Consider the following 14,545-nt stretch of genomic DNA (forward strand, 5'->3'; position numbering starts at 1 on the left):
AAGGACTTGAGATCAAGATCCAAGGTCAGACATGGCATTATGAGAAAAAAGGGAAATAGTCGCAGAGAAGGAAGGCCCGCACTGCTCTGTTACTTACTGGTCTGAATGAGGAGCAGCCTCATGGCAAATATGTCTATTTGCTGGCTTCCTTTGCATGAGGATTGGGATTAAGCTATTGGAGGACTTCTAAGCTTGCATTAGACTTGGACAAATAATATGTCATGTTTTGAACAATCCTATTCAGCTCCATTATTCTGGAGGCAAACCTCTCCCAAATAATTGAAGCGTATGTTAGGTGTTGGGATCACTGCCTCTTGAGGTGCTAAGTGAGGCGAGATATGTGAACATGTATGCATTGGTCAAAAGTGTTCACCCTGCTTGTGTTGCAGTGTCAAACAACAGACCCAAATCTCTAATGCTGGTACCATGAATGTAGTACAATATGGCTCCACTTTGCAGCTACAGGAATGCTGGTTTTGATGAGTTGTACCTTAGTTGCTCCAGAAGATTTTTTGGTCTCTGCTGTCAGCCTAGGGGAGCTCAAAGCCATTTTTGCATGATAGCCTATTAATGACAATCCTCATTGCACAGGGAATTGAGCAGATTCTCTCTGGGTTTGAGTTGTCTCTTAGCTGGAGACCGAATCATAGAATCCCTACAGTGCAGAAGGTGACCATTCGGCCCATTGAGTCTGCACCGATAACAATCCTACCCAGGCCCTATTCCCGTAACCCCACATATTTACCCTGCTAATCCCCCTGACACTAGGGTCAATTGAGCTTGGTCTGTCCACCTAACCCACAAATCTTTGGATTGTGGGAGGAAATGGGAGCACCCGGAGGAAACCCACGCAGACATGGGGAGAATGTGCAAACTCCACAGACAGTGGCCTAAGGCCGGAATTGAACCTGAGTCCCTGGCGCTGTGAGGCAGCAGTGCTAACCACTGTGCCACCGTGCTGCCCAAGTAATTCCCTGTGGCTGATTTGGTCATTCGATATGTGAGTAGGGCACTTCTACATAGAATTGGAGAGAACATACATCACAAAATAATCCATCACAGAATCAATCCATGTCGTACATCTGCTCCAATCAAATGTCCTCCCATTCTTGCTCACCTAATTCTACTGGGGCGATAAATGATCAGCTGACCTGACTCAGCAATGGGGTCTGAAAGGGTGGACAGGTCACTGGCTGAGATACTTCTCAATTGACTTCAGATAGCCTTGGAAGCCAGCTCCTTAAGGGCTAGGTTGCTCCTTGTTAGGCAAATAAGGGAAGGGTGATGACCTGGTGGTATTATCGCTCAACTATTAATCGAGAAACTCAGCTAATGTTCTGAGGAGCCGGATTCAAATCCCACCATGGCAGATGGTGGAATTTGAATTCAATTAAAAAAAAGACTGTAATTAAAGAATCTACTGATGACCATGAAACCATTGTCGCTTGTTGGAAAAATCCATCTGGTTCACTAACGTCCTTTAGGGAAGGAAATTTACTGTGCTGACCTGGTCTGGCCAATATGTGACTTCAGATCCACAGCAATATGATTGTCTCTCAACTGCCCTCTGAAATGGCAGTTGCAAACCACTCAGTTTCAAGGGCAACTAAGGATGGGCAATAAATGCTGGCCAGCCAGTGATGCCCATGTCCGACGAATAAATAAAATAGTAGCATGAAGATTGCAATTACACAGTGCTGGCTTTAACTCGTTACTCTCTGTGACTATTACTATTCATATTACTGTGTTACCAAGCTTCACAGTTCTCAGTGCTTATATAAGTGTATCTTACTAGGCAGAGAGAGAGAGAGAGAGAGAGACAGAAATTATGTCAAACCAGATTAATAGATAATATGTATATGCGTATCAGAATAGTTTGCTTTGGAAATTTCTCAATGCAACAATCGGTTTCTCCATATGTCATTCACTTTACTGACCAAAAACACATATGTTATACTCCTCCTACAATGATATGTACATAGAAATTCAAATATAGTCCAGCTTTTAAAAAAAATTCTCAACATTTGTCTTTAATAGGCTCAAAATAACTTAGTTATTACAATTAATTCATGTAGTACCAGCAGGTTTCTTTTAACTTAAAAACATGCAGGGAACTTCATACATCACACAATGAACCTGATCATTGTTCCAAAGCGCGACAGGGCAGGAGCAGTGAAACAGGGCACCACTGCTTGAAACTTGTACAACTGCATTATCATCATCTACTGATGTTGGAGCTACAGGAAGAATCTGCTAACTTTAAGAAAATGGTTGTGGACTGCTCTGAGTTCTAACGTTGGAGGTAACTGAAGAGTTCTCTGCTGTACAGACCCATGGCGTCTCTCTTGCCGTAAGTGTTTGATCCCACGTTTGTTGGTATGTAGAAGGCACCCAAGTTCTTGTTGGAACGACTCAGAAAGTCTGCCAGACGTTGCGTCACGCAAGTGGCAGTGTTGCACATCCTCTTATTCACACGAATGCTGCAAGAGTAAATAATCAATAGACTTAGGGTTAGGGTGTCTGTACAGCAGAGCACGATAAAAATTTTAGCGTGTTCCAGAATTCCATTGAGAAACATGCCATTATAACTCTGATTCTACTGCGTAATAGAAACTTTAGGCAAGGAGAAGATCCTCAAACCTGCTCTGACATTCAGTAAAATTATGTTGCCATTAATCTGTCTTCGCTGCTCTTTCCCTTAATTCCCTAAAACTCTTAACTAACAAAAACATCAATATATTTAATTGAATGCTCCAATTATCCCAGTCTTCTTTTGGAGAAAGAATCTCACATTTCTAGGCTGGAATTCTCTGATCTTGTCAGTGGCTGGGATTCTCCAGTCTGGTTGCTCTGATTGGAGATTTGGCCAAGTGCCAGATTTTCCAATCTTGCTGGCAATGGTGGGCGTACCACATCAGAGAATTCCTGCCCTAATGTCTACTGAACCTCTACCGGAGGCACAATAAAAGCACCTCCTGATTTCTCTCCAAAAATACAAGCAAGTTTCCAAATCTTACGTTTAGATTGTATACAAGAGAAATTGTTTTGGAAATGTCAAATGCTTTGGAAAAACCAGCGAGTAAATGAAGATGTGCAGATTAGGTGGATTGGCCATGCTAAATTACCTCTTAGTGTGAGGGGTGCTAGCTAGGGTAAATGCATGGGGTTACAGGGATAGGGCCTAGATGGGACTGTGGTCAGTGCAGACCCCATGGGCCAAAATACCCCCTTCTTCGCTTAGGATTCTATGATTCTAAGTACTTCCTATTACTACTACCACTACAATCTAGAAGGACAATGGCAGCAGACACATGGGAATGCCATCGCTGCTAAGTTCCCCTTCAAGACGCTCACCATTCTGCCTTGGAAACATGTCGCCATTTTTTCACTGTTGCTAAATCAATATCCTGAAACTCCCTGCTGGTGTACTACACCACATGGACCGCCGCAGTTCAAGAAGGCAGCTCAACACCACCTTCTCAAGGGCAATTGGAAAACGGCAATATGTGCTGGGACTGGCCTGGGACACCCACATCAATAAATGTTTTATTTTAAATTATGAAACTGTAAATCAAATAGTGAATCACACAACAATATTGCCAAAATATCAGGTCAGTTGCAGTAGGGAAATATTGTTAAGAATAATACTGTATGAAAGATGTTATTAGGCCAGAATGAAACCTACAGCTCTTCTAAGACAATATTAGCTGAGATTTGTCCCACTTGGCTTTAGACCTATAAACAAGTGTCTGAGAGTGAGGTTCATCCTAGAATGCAAGCATAGCAATACTGTACAGGAGAAATTTTATAAGGATTTGTATACTGTAATTTTATGTGGCTTTGGAAGTTCTAGATTAAATATAATTTTTAATGATTCAGATGCAAGATTATTAACCAGTCTTTCAAAACAAAATTTGTAATCTTCCATTCTCACATATGCCACTTCATATCAGCTGGGAGGAAGAGAAACGTTGTTAGATGAGCTGTACAAGCTCCATGACTGGTGAATATAGGTTCTGTGTTATCCAACTGGAGGTCCCCAAGAAACGGGTCAAAATGTCTAAGAGACCTACTCCCCCGTTACCAGCCGAAATGTGACACAAAGTCAAACAATGCATCTGCAGATTGCAAGGCTCTCGTCACTTGTAGCCCCGTGACATCAATGTTTACTTTCCAACAAGATGTGCACTGTGTCTGGCCCAAGGACAATTGACAAACTAAGAAGATCCAATTTAAAGCCAACCATTCAAGACCTACATCGTCAATCAGCCAGCCTTATGTCTCAGTGGACATCAGTTACAAGACAATTGTGCATTCGAAGGCCATTTAATACATCTTATCTCAGCTAATTTTAAAGATTCAACTGCTCCCATTTTGGAATCTAATTGTTTCTTAACAAGGTACTCACCACCCTTTGTATGAAGCACTTCCTAATATAAGTCCCAAATGTGCCTCATACGCACGTGTCCCCTTCTCACCTTGTTCTACTTTCACAGTTTAGTAACTTCTGCGAGTTTAATCTAACTTTTCTCAACAGGTTGCTCTCATGTACCGCATTAGAGTTACCAACTGGATGTCGGCTTTCTAACTGAGAAATCTTAAATCATAAATCCGACTTCTGAAAGGAGGGGAAGGATATTCCAGCCCGGAAGTGACAGGCAGGAAAGGAAACTTTGGAGAGCTGTTGAAAGTCAAAGACTTCTCCAAAGTTCTCCCGTCTCACCCGTGACAATGTCCACCAATATTGTGGTCCAAAAATGACATCAAAGGAGTCAATCTTATGGCTCCATTGACCCCAGTGTTTTGTCCTGATGTTTGAAGTACAGGACTGTGGTTAGGGTTAGAGCACCGTACAATATGGTACGCCTTCCTCTAACTCGCACTCCACTGATTTGGTTTCATCGCTCAGCATTCTTTACACTTGGTTGGTTATGAACCTAACTTCTCCGCTTCATGGACTGAATGAAACACCGTCGGCAAGTTACAAAGACTTTTTAACAAATCAATCGCTTCGCAAATGCTTTCATTTCTCTGATCTTGTGTCATTAAAGGTGATTTTGAGACAGGAACATTGTTGAAACAACAGTGCCATTAAGCAAATTGACAGTCACCAGTCACTTTATTATCCCTTTTATTATTGTAGCACACAATCGATATCTTCTGTAATAATATCAAAATAATTACTGTGGATGCAGGAAATCTGAAACAAAAGGAGAAAATGCTGGAAAATCTCAGCAGGTCTGACAGCACCTAGGGAGCGAGAATAGAGCCAATGTTTCGAGCCTGGATACTCTTCATCAAAGCCCAATTTCTTGCTCATCTTGCCTCCTTCAAACGCCACCTTGAACATGGGGCTGAGAGGCACTAGTCATAACCAGGTTACAAGGTGACAAGTAGGTAAGTAAATCACGTTCCCCACTTGATAGTATAAATCGAAAAAAAACCCCTAAAATCTGAGGTTAGAGTGTGAATTTGAAATGACCCATTATTAAACACATATGGCGCAGTGGGTGGTGTCCCAGCCACAGAGCCAGAAGCTCTGGGTTCGAGTCCCACAGTAAGAAGTCTCACAACACCAGGCTGACACTTCTTACTGTGTTTACCCCAGTCCAACGCCGGCATCTCCACGTCACGGCAACCTTTGAGTCCCACCCCAGGACTCGATGGGCAAGATGATAACACGATTCAAAACGCGGTCAACCCACAAAATCCTTCCAAACACGCCAATGGCAGGCGGTAAGAGTGGGCAAGACTCCTAGTCAACCACGTGATGGAAAAAAAATTGAAGCCTGTACCCCATCACTATCCATAGCTCCAGACTGTAACGTAAATGTAAAAGTGTACACTGTCACAGCCACGCAGGCTCTCTGAGTGAACAGTAACCCACTACCACCATTCAATAAAATGAACATGTAAGAGTTAATGAGTTGCATTGGATATATTGTGAATTTTCCATGTACTGCAAATATATTCGGCACCTCAATAGTGCAACCTGGAATGGGCAAAACTGTCATACCTTTGCATCATTTTAGGTGACCATTTTGAGTTGCCTATAATGCTTCCTTGACTGTCTTAAATCACATCAGATTGCAATGTGATGCGTGCAGAATCCTGACAACTATTGCGCTTTGTGCAGCGACCATTTAAAAATGTCACATTCTTTCAGATATTTTACAAATAAAGTTTTGCAGAAAATATTATCTTTCGGCTGTCCCTTAATTTGTCCCAGTCTCTCCTTTGCCTTGACTCATCTAAAGGCAGCAGCCATGCACAAACACAAATCTCCCACTGTATTCAGTGTTATTATCATAGAATCCATATCATAGTGCAGAATGAGGCCATTCAGCCCATCAGGTCTGCACCGATCACAGTCCCGCCCAGGCCCTATCCCCATAACACCGTGCATTTACCTCAGCTTGTCCCCTGAAATGAAAGAGCAATTTAGCATGGCCAACCTACCTATCTTTGGATTGTGGGTGGAAATTGGAGCACCCGGAGGAAACCCAAACAGACATGGGGAGAACAAAGAACAACACAGCACGGGAAACAGGCCCTTTGGCCCAACGAGCCCGCGCTGCCATTTTAACATTATGAGTGCCCTCCTCTACCCATTACCTATGTCTACACCCATTGGGAAAGATTGAGGGAAGAATAATTTAGGGACAATTTGTTACACCAATCAGCCTAAGAGCACGTTTTTTGGGATGTGGGAGGAAACCGGAGCACCCGGAGAAAACCCACGCAATCACGGGGAGAACGTGCAAACTCCCACAGACACCGGCCCAAATCCATGTATCTGCACAGCAAACAGCGATAGTCACTGAGCTGTCGTGTTGCCCGTACAACGTACAAACTTCGCACAGGCAGTGACCCAAGAAGGAATAGAATCCCGGTCCCTGGCACTGTGAGGCAACAAGACTAACAACTGCACCACCCCATATTATATAGGCAAATGACTGATTCAATATTATAATAATTTCCTATTAATATTTTGTGAAGTTATCAATAATCACTTCCTTTGCTCTAAATTAGAGCTTTCCTTTATTTGCATTTGTGACCCTGGATAAGCATTGGAATATCAAAACTGACTCTGTGGTGGGATTCTCCGTTCCCGCTGCAATGAATGGGCTGAGCTTCAAATTCTCCATTCTCGCTAGCAGCAGCGTTGGGGCAACTGACATTGGAACATTCCAGCTCATACATCTGACAAAAGGTCAGTGATCTGAACTTATTTCTTTCTCCATGGACTGACAGGGGCCTGTTGAGTATTCCCAGCTCATTTTCTCCACGTCTTTCCGATTTCCAACATCCTTCTATTTTTCTTTTATGTAAATGCGGTTTTAATACTTTTTTTAAACGAAAAAATTTTGGAATTTTAATTGTAGTCTTTGAAAGCAAGGCTGTATGTGCATTCGATGTTGCAGATCAGAAAGTGAGAATGTGGACTGATCCGGGGTGGGTGGGTGTTTGTTGGGGGGGGCGGGGGGGGGAGGGTGGTGGTGGCAGGAAAGTGGGGGGGGGGAGTGGGGGTGTGTGCGGGGCAGGGGATGGGGCAGGGGGTTGGTGGGGTAGTTTCTCTTCAGGAAGGAACTGTGTACACGTCTCTGTTCTGCTTTTGAAGATGACAAACATATCACCTCTCAGACTGTACGTCATACCCGACTTGTCATACAAGGGGTAAACTCCCCCTGTTCTCTCCATGATCCGTACTGGATGTAGTACTGAAGATGGGAATGATCAACACTGGGAAGGCAATGGCCTAGTGGTATTATCGCTAGTCTATTAATGCAGGAAACTCAGCTAATGTTCTGGTGAACCTGGGTTTGAATTCCCACCATGGCAGATGGTGGGATTTGGCTGTATGCCAACTTCTCTGAACGCAGTGACACGCCAGACCAGAGAATTCTGGCCGTGGTGTCTTTATACTCCACCTGAGCCTCCTGCTGCACTACTTCATATGAGTGTACTAACATATCCTATTCTTTTCTCCCTCATGTATCTATCCAGCTTCTCCATAAGTGCGACTCACCTTAACTACTCCCTGCAGCAGTGAGCTTCATATTCTAAGCGTGCGACAGGAACAAACATTTCTCCTGAATTCCCTACTGCATTAGTCAGTGAGAATCCTATATTTATGAAGCCTAGTTTTGGTCACGCGCACTATTGGAAGTCTTTTCTCTACATCTACTCTATTGAGCCTCTTTCTAATTTTAAAGCCCTTTATCAGGTCACCCCACAACTTTCCCTTTATGGGAAAAAAATAGCCCCACCCTTTCCTGGGAGAATCATAGAATTATAGAACCCCTAAGGTGCAGAAGGAGGCTATTTGGCCCATTGAGCCTGCATCCACTCAAGCCCTATCTCTATAAGCCCACATATTTACCCTGCTAATCCCCCTGACATTAAGGCGAAATATAGCATGGCCAATCCATTTGAACTGACTGTGGGAGGAAACTGGAGCACCCAGAGAAAACCTACACTGACACAGGGAGAAAGTGAAGACTCTGCACAGATACCCGAGGCCAGAATTGAACCTGGGTACTATGGGGCAGCAGTGCTAACCGCAGTGCCACCAAGTTCTAAACTTTCAGCTGTGGTACTATCTCCGTAAACCTTTTTTTTCTGCACCTTTCTGCCTCTTTTATTTCTTTATAATAAGGAGACCAGAACTGTGCACAGTACAGTGCTGACATATCCTCCCATCTTGTCTTTCTGTTTCCAGCTTTACGGAAATGCTTCTTCACCTTTTGAACTTTTCATTGTACTGATGGGTGCACTGCTGAAGTGTTAATACGTCCTTTCTTTTCTCTGACATTATGTGGCTTGCATGTTCTGTTTATCATCTCAGGATTTCTACACCTGCAGCTCTTTCCATGTTTTAAATGGTCAGGATACACTGCGGAGGGTAAAAGCATTCACGCGAGCTGAGGACTGTCCTCTGTCTGGAGTCACGCAATGTGCGGTGAATAGTACCTCTTTGTTTTGAAGAGCTCTTCCGCGGGTAAAGCAGCCGACCAGCCCATTAAAGCCCTCTTCCTCAGCGCTGGAACCAACCAAGAGTTCGAGTCGGGGGGCACAGCACCTTGGCTTCTAGAGAGTGAAGCGTAAATGAGTCAGTAAGGAACAATAAACAAGAGAAGAGAAAAGAAAACAGCAAATGTACCCTTTAGCATGTGGCTAGGAGAGTGCTGTGTTCTCGTTTCGGTCACCTCCAGGCATGGCTTTTTTCCAGTAAGAAGTCTCACAACACCAGCTTAAAGTGCAACAGGTTCATTTGGAATCACAAATTTTTGGAGCACTGCTCTCTCATCAGGCACTCACCTGATGGAGGGGTAGCATTCTGAAAGCTCACGATTCCAAATAAACAGATTGGATTTTAACCTGGTGTTGTGACACTTGTTACTGTGCCCATCCCCAGTCCAATGCTGGCACCTCCATCTCATGAATTTCTCCAGTGCTCTCCTGGCTGGCCTTCCATTCTCCATAAATGTTAACTCGCCCAAAACTCTGCTACCCAAATCTTAAGTTGCGCCAAGTCTAGTTTACAATTGCCCCTGTGCTCCCAGTCCTCAATGTTAAAATTCTTGCCTTCGCATCCAAGTAACTCCTACGTCTTCACCTCTCCCTGGCTCTGGAACTTATTTTAGCTCTGAGACACTCTGAAAACTCTGGTGTTCTTCCACCTCTGGTAAACTGTGAATCCTCTTCTTCCTGGGGTGGTCTTGTCTTCAACTGTCAAAACCCTAAATTCTGGAATTGCTTTTCCACCCCTCCCCGCAAGGCCCCAACCCCATCCAAATGTTTCCTCTCCATCTATCTCTCCTCCTCCTCACATACTGCTTAATACAAACCTCTTCAATTAAATATTTGGCCATCCTTACCAATGCCTCTTTCTTTGACCTGGGTGTCAACCTTTGCCTGAATACTCTCCTGTGACCTAGGGATGTTTTACTACATTAAGGGTGCTTTATAAATACAACTTGTCCTTATCTGTGTGGTGCGATGCACCAACGTCACTAAATTGTTGAACATTGCACCAATATTCTGATTGGATACTTGGATTAAAATTTCTCATGGAGGTTTGACTGGAACTTAAAAATGACATTTAAAAGGTAAGCGTAATTCGCTGAAATAGTTTCCCTCTCCACTGCATGAGCACATCAGCCCAAAGATTTTCAAGATATTTTGTCTTGTTGAAAGAGCAAAGATTACCACTTGATCATAGAATCCCTACAGTATAAAAGGAGGCCATTTGGCCTGCACCAACAACAACCCCACCCTATCCCCGTAATTATACTAAGGAGCATTTATCATGATCAATCCACCTAACCCATGCATCTTTGGACTGTATGAGGAAACCAGAGTATCCAGAGGAAACCCAAGCATACACAGGGGGAATGTGCAAACTCTATACAGTAACCCAAGCTGGGATTTGAACCCAGGTCCCTGGTGCTGTGAAGCAGCAGTGCTAACCATTTGTATCACCGTACCGCCTCAAGTTACTCCAACCCCCTTCACGCCAGATTTCTCTTTGAGTCCCAGCAGCCATCAAAGAAGCTCAATGGTGACTATTATCACTCTCCTGTTGACCCACCTAGCTTCCGTCACTGAAGCTGATTTCCACTTACAGAAACGTAACCAACTCGCTTTGAGCTCTCTCAGTGAACCTGTACTTAAAGCACTCGTTGACACCCGGTTTCACAATTACTTGCATCAACTGAAGTCACATCCAGTAACTTGGTTAAGTTTGATTTGTTCAGATGAATGCTTGAATCTAATACATCCATCCAACAGCACCAACGAAAGCTTACAGTTTATATAGCAGCTTCAACATGCCACAACATCTCAGGGCACTTCACAAGAGTGTTATCAATCAAAATGTTACAGTGAGTCACAACAGAGATATAAGGACAGATCGACAAAAGCTTGCTTAGAAAGGTAGGTTTTAAGAAGCATCTTGAAAGAAGAAATAAAGGTAGAGATGCAGAGAATGGGGTGGCACGGTGGTACAGTGGTTAGCACAGCTGCCTCATAGCTCCATGGACACAGATTTAATTCCTGGCTTGGGTCACTGTTCGAGTGGAGTCTGCAAGTTCTCCCTCTGTCTGCATGGGTTTCCTCCAGGTGCTCCGGTTTTCTCCCACAGTCCAAAATATGTGCTGCTTAGATGCATTGGTCATGCTAAATTCTCCCTCAGTGTACCCAAACAGGCATCAAAGTGTGACGACTAGGGGATTTTCACAGTAACTTCATTGCAGTGTTAATGTAAGCCTACTTGTGACACTAACAAATAAACTTAAACTTAATTTCAGAGTTTGGGGCTGCAATTAAAATTGGGGATGTTTGAGATCCAGAATTGAAGGAGCGAAGAATGCAAATAAAGCTTGTAGGAGTTTTATAAGAATAGACTACCCAAATCTATTATGTGAGCAAATATCCCAAGTGTCACATATTTAAGTGGCCAGACCTAATGGATTGTTTAATTTGTGATATGTCATCACAGCATTCACTGATTAAATGTAAAATCAGATTGGTCAGCAGAAAGAGAAAGAAAGTATTTGCATTTATATAGCACCATTCATGACCTCAGCATTTCAGAGCTAACAAAGCACAGTGAGACCTCAGATCTAAAAAGGGTCACACAAACTAACTCTGTTTCTCTGTCCATAGATGCTGCCAGAGCTGCTGAGTTTATCCAGCATTTCCTGTTTCAATTACAGTAAGATCTTTGGCATTTTGGGGGAATGAGTAGTATTGGTTAATCAGAGAAGCTGGTTAACAAACAGTTACATTACTCCAGGCACAAGACAGTGTGTCATATTACAATAGCCAAAAGCTGACCCAATCACTTCATAATTTCAATGTAAAATCAAAGGGCAACTGTTGCAGATTTACAATCTAACCTATAAAGAATGCATTATCTGAACACTGGAAATGTCTAAAGTTTAAGTATTAGTGTCATAAGTAGGCTTATATTAACGCTGCAATGAAATTACTGGAAACATCCCCCAGTCACCACACTCTGGCACCAGTTCGGGTATGCTGAGGGGGAACTCAGCATGGCCAAAGCATCTAACCCGTACATCTTTACACTGTGGGGGGAAACCAGAGCAGTCCCACACAGACATGGGGAGAACATGCAGGCTTCACACAGACAGTGACCAAGCGGGGAATCGAAGCAGGGTCCCTGGCATTGTGAGGCACTGTGTTACCATGCTACCTCTAAAAGCGATCACTTTTAAAGGCAAGTCAAACCCTCAGAGACTCCAGCTGGTGGGGAATTCAGGTTGCTAGAGTGCTGGATAACTCAAAGATTACTGTATCTTCAAAATGGTCCAACTAATTCACAGATAGGAAAATAGTCCCACAAACAACAATGAGACAACTAACCAGATAACCAGAATTATGTTGGTAAATGTTGGTCAGGATATAGACGGACACCTTTGCTCTTGGGAATATTTTACTTCCAGCTGGGGGGACAGATCATGAACTTTGGACAGAGATGAGAGTTACAGAATCATGGGATCCTTATAGCACAGAAGGAGGCCCATCAAATCTGCACTGACCACAATCCCATCCAGGCCCTATCCCCATAACCCCACATATTTACCCTGCAAAATCATCTGATATTAGGGTCAATTTAGCATGGCCAATCAACCTAACCTGCACATCTTTGGACTGTGGGAGGAAACTGGAGCACCCGGAGGAAACCCACGCAAACACGGGGAGAACGTGCAAACTCCACACAGAGGCCAGCAATTGAACCTGGATGCTTGGCACTATGAGGCAGCAGTACTAACCCTTGTGTCACTGTGCCACTGTTCTACAGATGAGCCCAGATTGGCATAGTTAACAATAAGGAGGAAGGTGGAAAGATTCACTGAAATGGAAGATCTTAAATAAAAGTAATATTTCGCCAATTGTCTCTCTGAGAGATGGTTTAATAATGCGTATGCTCTATAACACAAAAAGTCCTCATTATTAGGCTGATGCCACACCTCAAAAAACCTTTTGCGAGACTAAAGCATAAAAAACATAGTTGCACCTTCACGATATAATAGCGACAGTAACTTCTCAAATCTCGTGGCTTCATTGAACAGTAGAATTCCTACACCTTTAGTTTCATTCCAAACCCATCATCTTGCAATTAGAAAATGATCAACCTGAATGTCTTTTTTAAAACAAAAATGGGGGAACATTTACCCAATCGAGCATTCCTAACTGAGGGAATCTCTCTCGAGTTATTGCCCAGGGAAAGGCTAATAATGGCAGGTGAGTTTAAGGAAATGATGCTTGTTTGCTCACAGACCTGCTCGGAGCCGCTTCCAAAGCGCGCAGGGACACGGAGGCGACGAGGAGAAAGGTGGAGAGTTTCAGACAGTGCATGATCTCTTGGTACCTGCAAAACAAAAAAGACACAAAAGAACGTTGCCCCCTCCAGTTCATTAACTGTTACCCCATGCAAGGATCCTAACGCCCCCCTGACTGTTCTGTTTGATCCGATTGTTTTAGAAGCCACTTCAGTTTTTGTTCTAGCCTCACTCCAAACACAATGTCAATTTCTCTAAACTGCAGGTGTCGTCAACACACACACACACACAGATATATAAAAAAATCCTCACAACTATTGTCCAAATTCCCTCAATACTACCCCGCAATCAAAAGCATGCAAGTTAAGTTCCCAATTACTGACTGCAATTATTTGTTGTCTGATTCTAAACAAGTGATTCAAAGTCTTAAATAAACCTTGCCCCTTAAGCAGAGAGGATTCGAGTTGAAGACAGTGTTGAAAACTGGGAACAATTTCCATTTGAAAGTAGGTTGGAAGTTCCTCACTTACTCTGCAGTACCCCCGGCGCTCCTTTCCCTGATACAGGCTCAGCAGAATTCAAAAAGTCCTGTGGATGTTTCCTGACAGCGAGCGGTGTGCTGCTTTTTGTCTCTCTCTCTCCCTCACCTTATTTCTCATTGCTGGCGAGTAGTTGTGCTTCTTATAAAGCCCAACACCTCTCAATGTCTTTTTTTATTATTGACGTCAGTCTTACCGTGGAGAGATATCCAGTTAGTAAAACTCACTGATCAATCCTCTCCCTTACCCCTCCATACATAAATGCAGGAGGTCACAAGTCAGGCGTCAAATCATCTCTAGCAGCGCCTCCAGACAGGGATATCACCACGTCAGTCCTAGACACAGCAATCGGTGAAATGTATCAGTCACTGCAACTCCACAATTCATTCAAACCTTATAGTGTATTTACCACCCCAGCAACCCCCAAAAGCCAAACAAACATCTATTTCAGTCCTCTCTATTCTAAGGTGGCATCCCAGCCACCTTAAGTTGCATTCTCACCGCTGGTATTGTCTTGTTACTCCCTGGTCCCTAGAAGATTGAGAGGTGCCTTAAGTTGCCCTCTTGTCCTGACATCAAGGAGTGCAATCCCTACTTCTTGATTTCCCCTCCCGATGTGACTCCTTTCTCGGCAAAGGGCTAAGGACAGCAACACAAAACCCCACCCAGCAAATTAGTGTAATATGGTCCCCCACC

The 14,545-nt window shown here is 43.5% G+C and overlaps 1 protein-coding gene across 1 annotated transcript; it reads right to left on the reverse strand.

Moving 5' to 3' along the window:
• Positions 1 to 2,002: 2,002 nt before the first annotated feature.
• On the reverse strand, positions 2,003 to 14,016 carry iapp (islet amyloid polypeptide). Its single transcript, XM_080207807.1, has 4 exons — positions 13,841 to 14,016; positions 13,310 to 13,399; positions 8,974 to 9,090; positions 2,003 to 2,480 (listed from the first exon to the last, which is right to left on the reverse strand). The coding sequence occupies exons 2-4, from the start codon at positions 13,384 to 13,386 to the stop codon at positions 2,291 to 2,293; spliced, it is 384 nt and encodes a 127-aa protein (XP_080063933.1). The 5' UTR covers positions 13,387 to 13,399; positions 13,841 to 14,016; the 3' UTR covers positions 2,003 to 2,290.
• Between the last annotated feature and the right edge of the window lie 529 nt (positions 14,017 to 14,545).

The sequence above is a fragment of the Carcharhinus amblyrhynchos genome, chromosome 19 (assembly GCF_965287045.1).
Source record: "Carcharhinus amblyrhynchos chromosome 19, sCarAmb.v2.hapA, whole genome shotgun sequence".
NCBI lineage: Eukaryota > Metazoa > Chordata > Chondrichthyes > Carcharhiniformes > Carcharhinidae > Carcharhinus > Carcharhinus amblyrhynchos.

What these genes read in the sequence shown, in the direction of transcription:
- iapp (XM_080207807.1), bottom strand. Translation starts at nt 13,386, where the DNA reads ATGCACTGTCTGAAACTCTCCACCTTTCTCCTCGTCGCCTCCGTGTCC. An exon ending in TTGGAAGCGGCTCCGAGCAG is followed by an intron (nt 9,091 to 13,309) that starts GTCTGTGAGCAA and finishes TTCACTCTCTAG; the next exon opens with AAGCCAAGGTGCTGTGCCCC. An exon ending in GAGCTCTTCAAAACAAAGAG is followed by an intron (nt 2,481 to 8,973) that starts GTACTATTCACC and finishes TTACTCTTGCAG; the next exon opens with CATTCGTGTGAATAAGAGGA.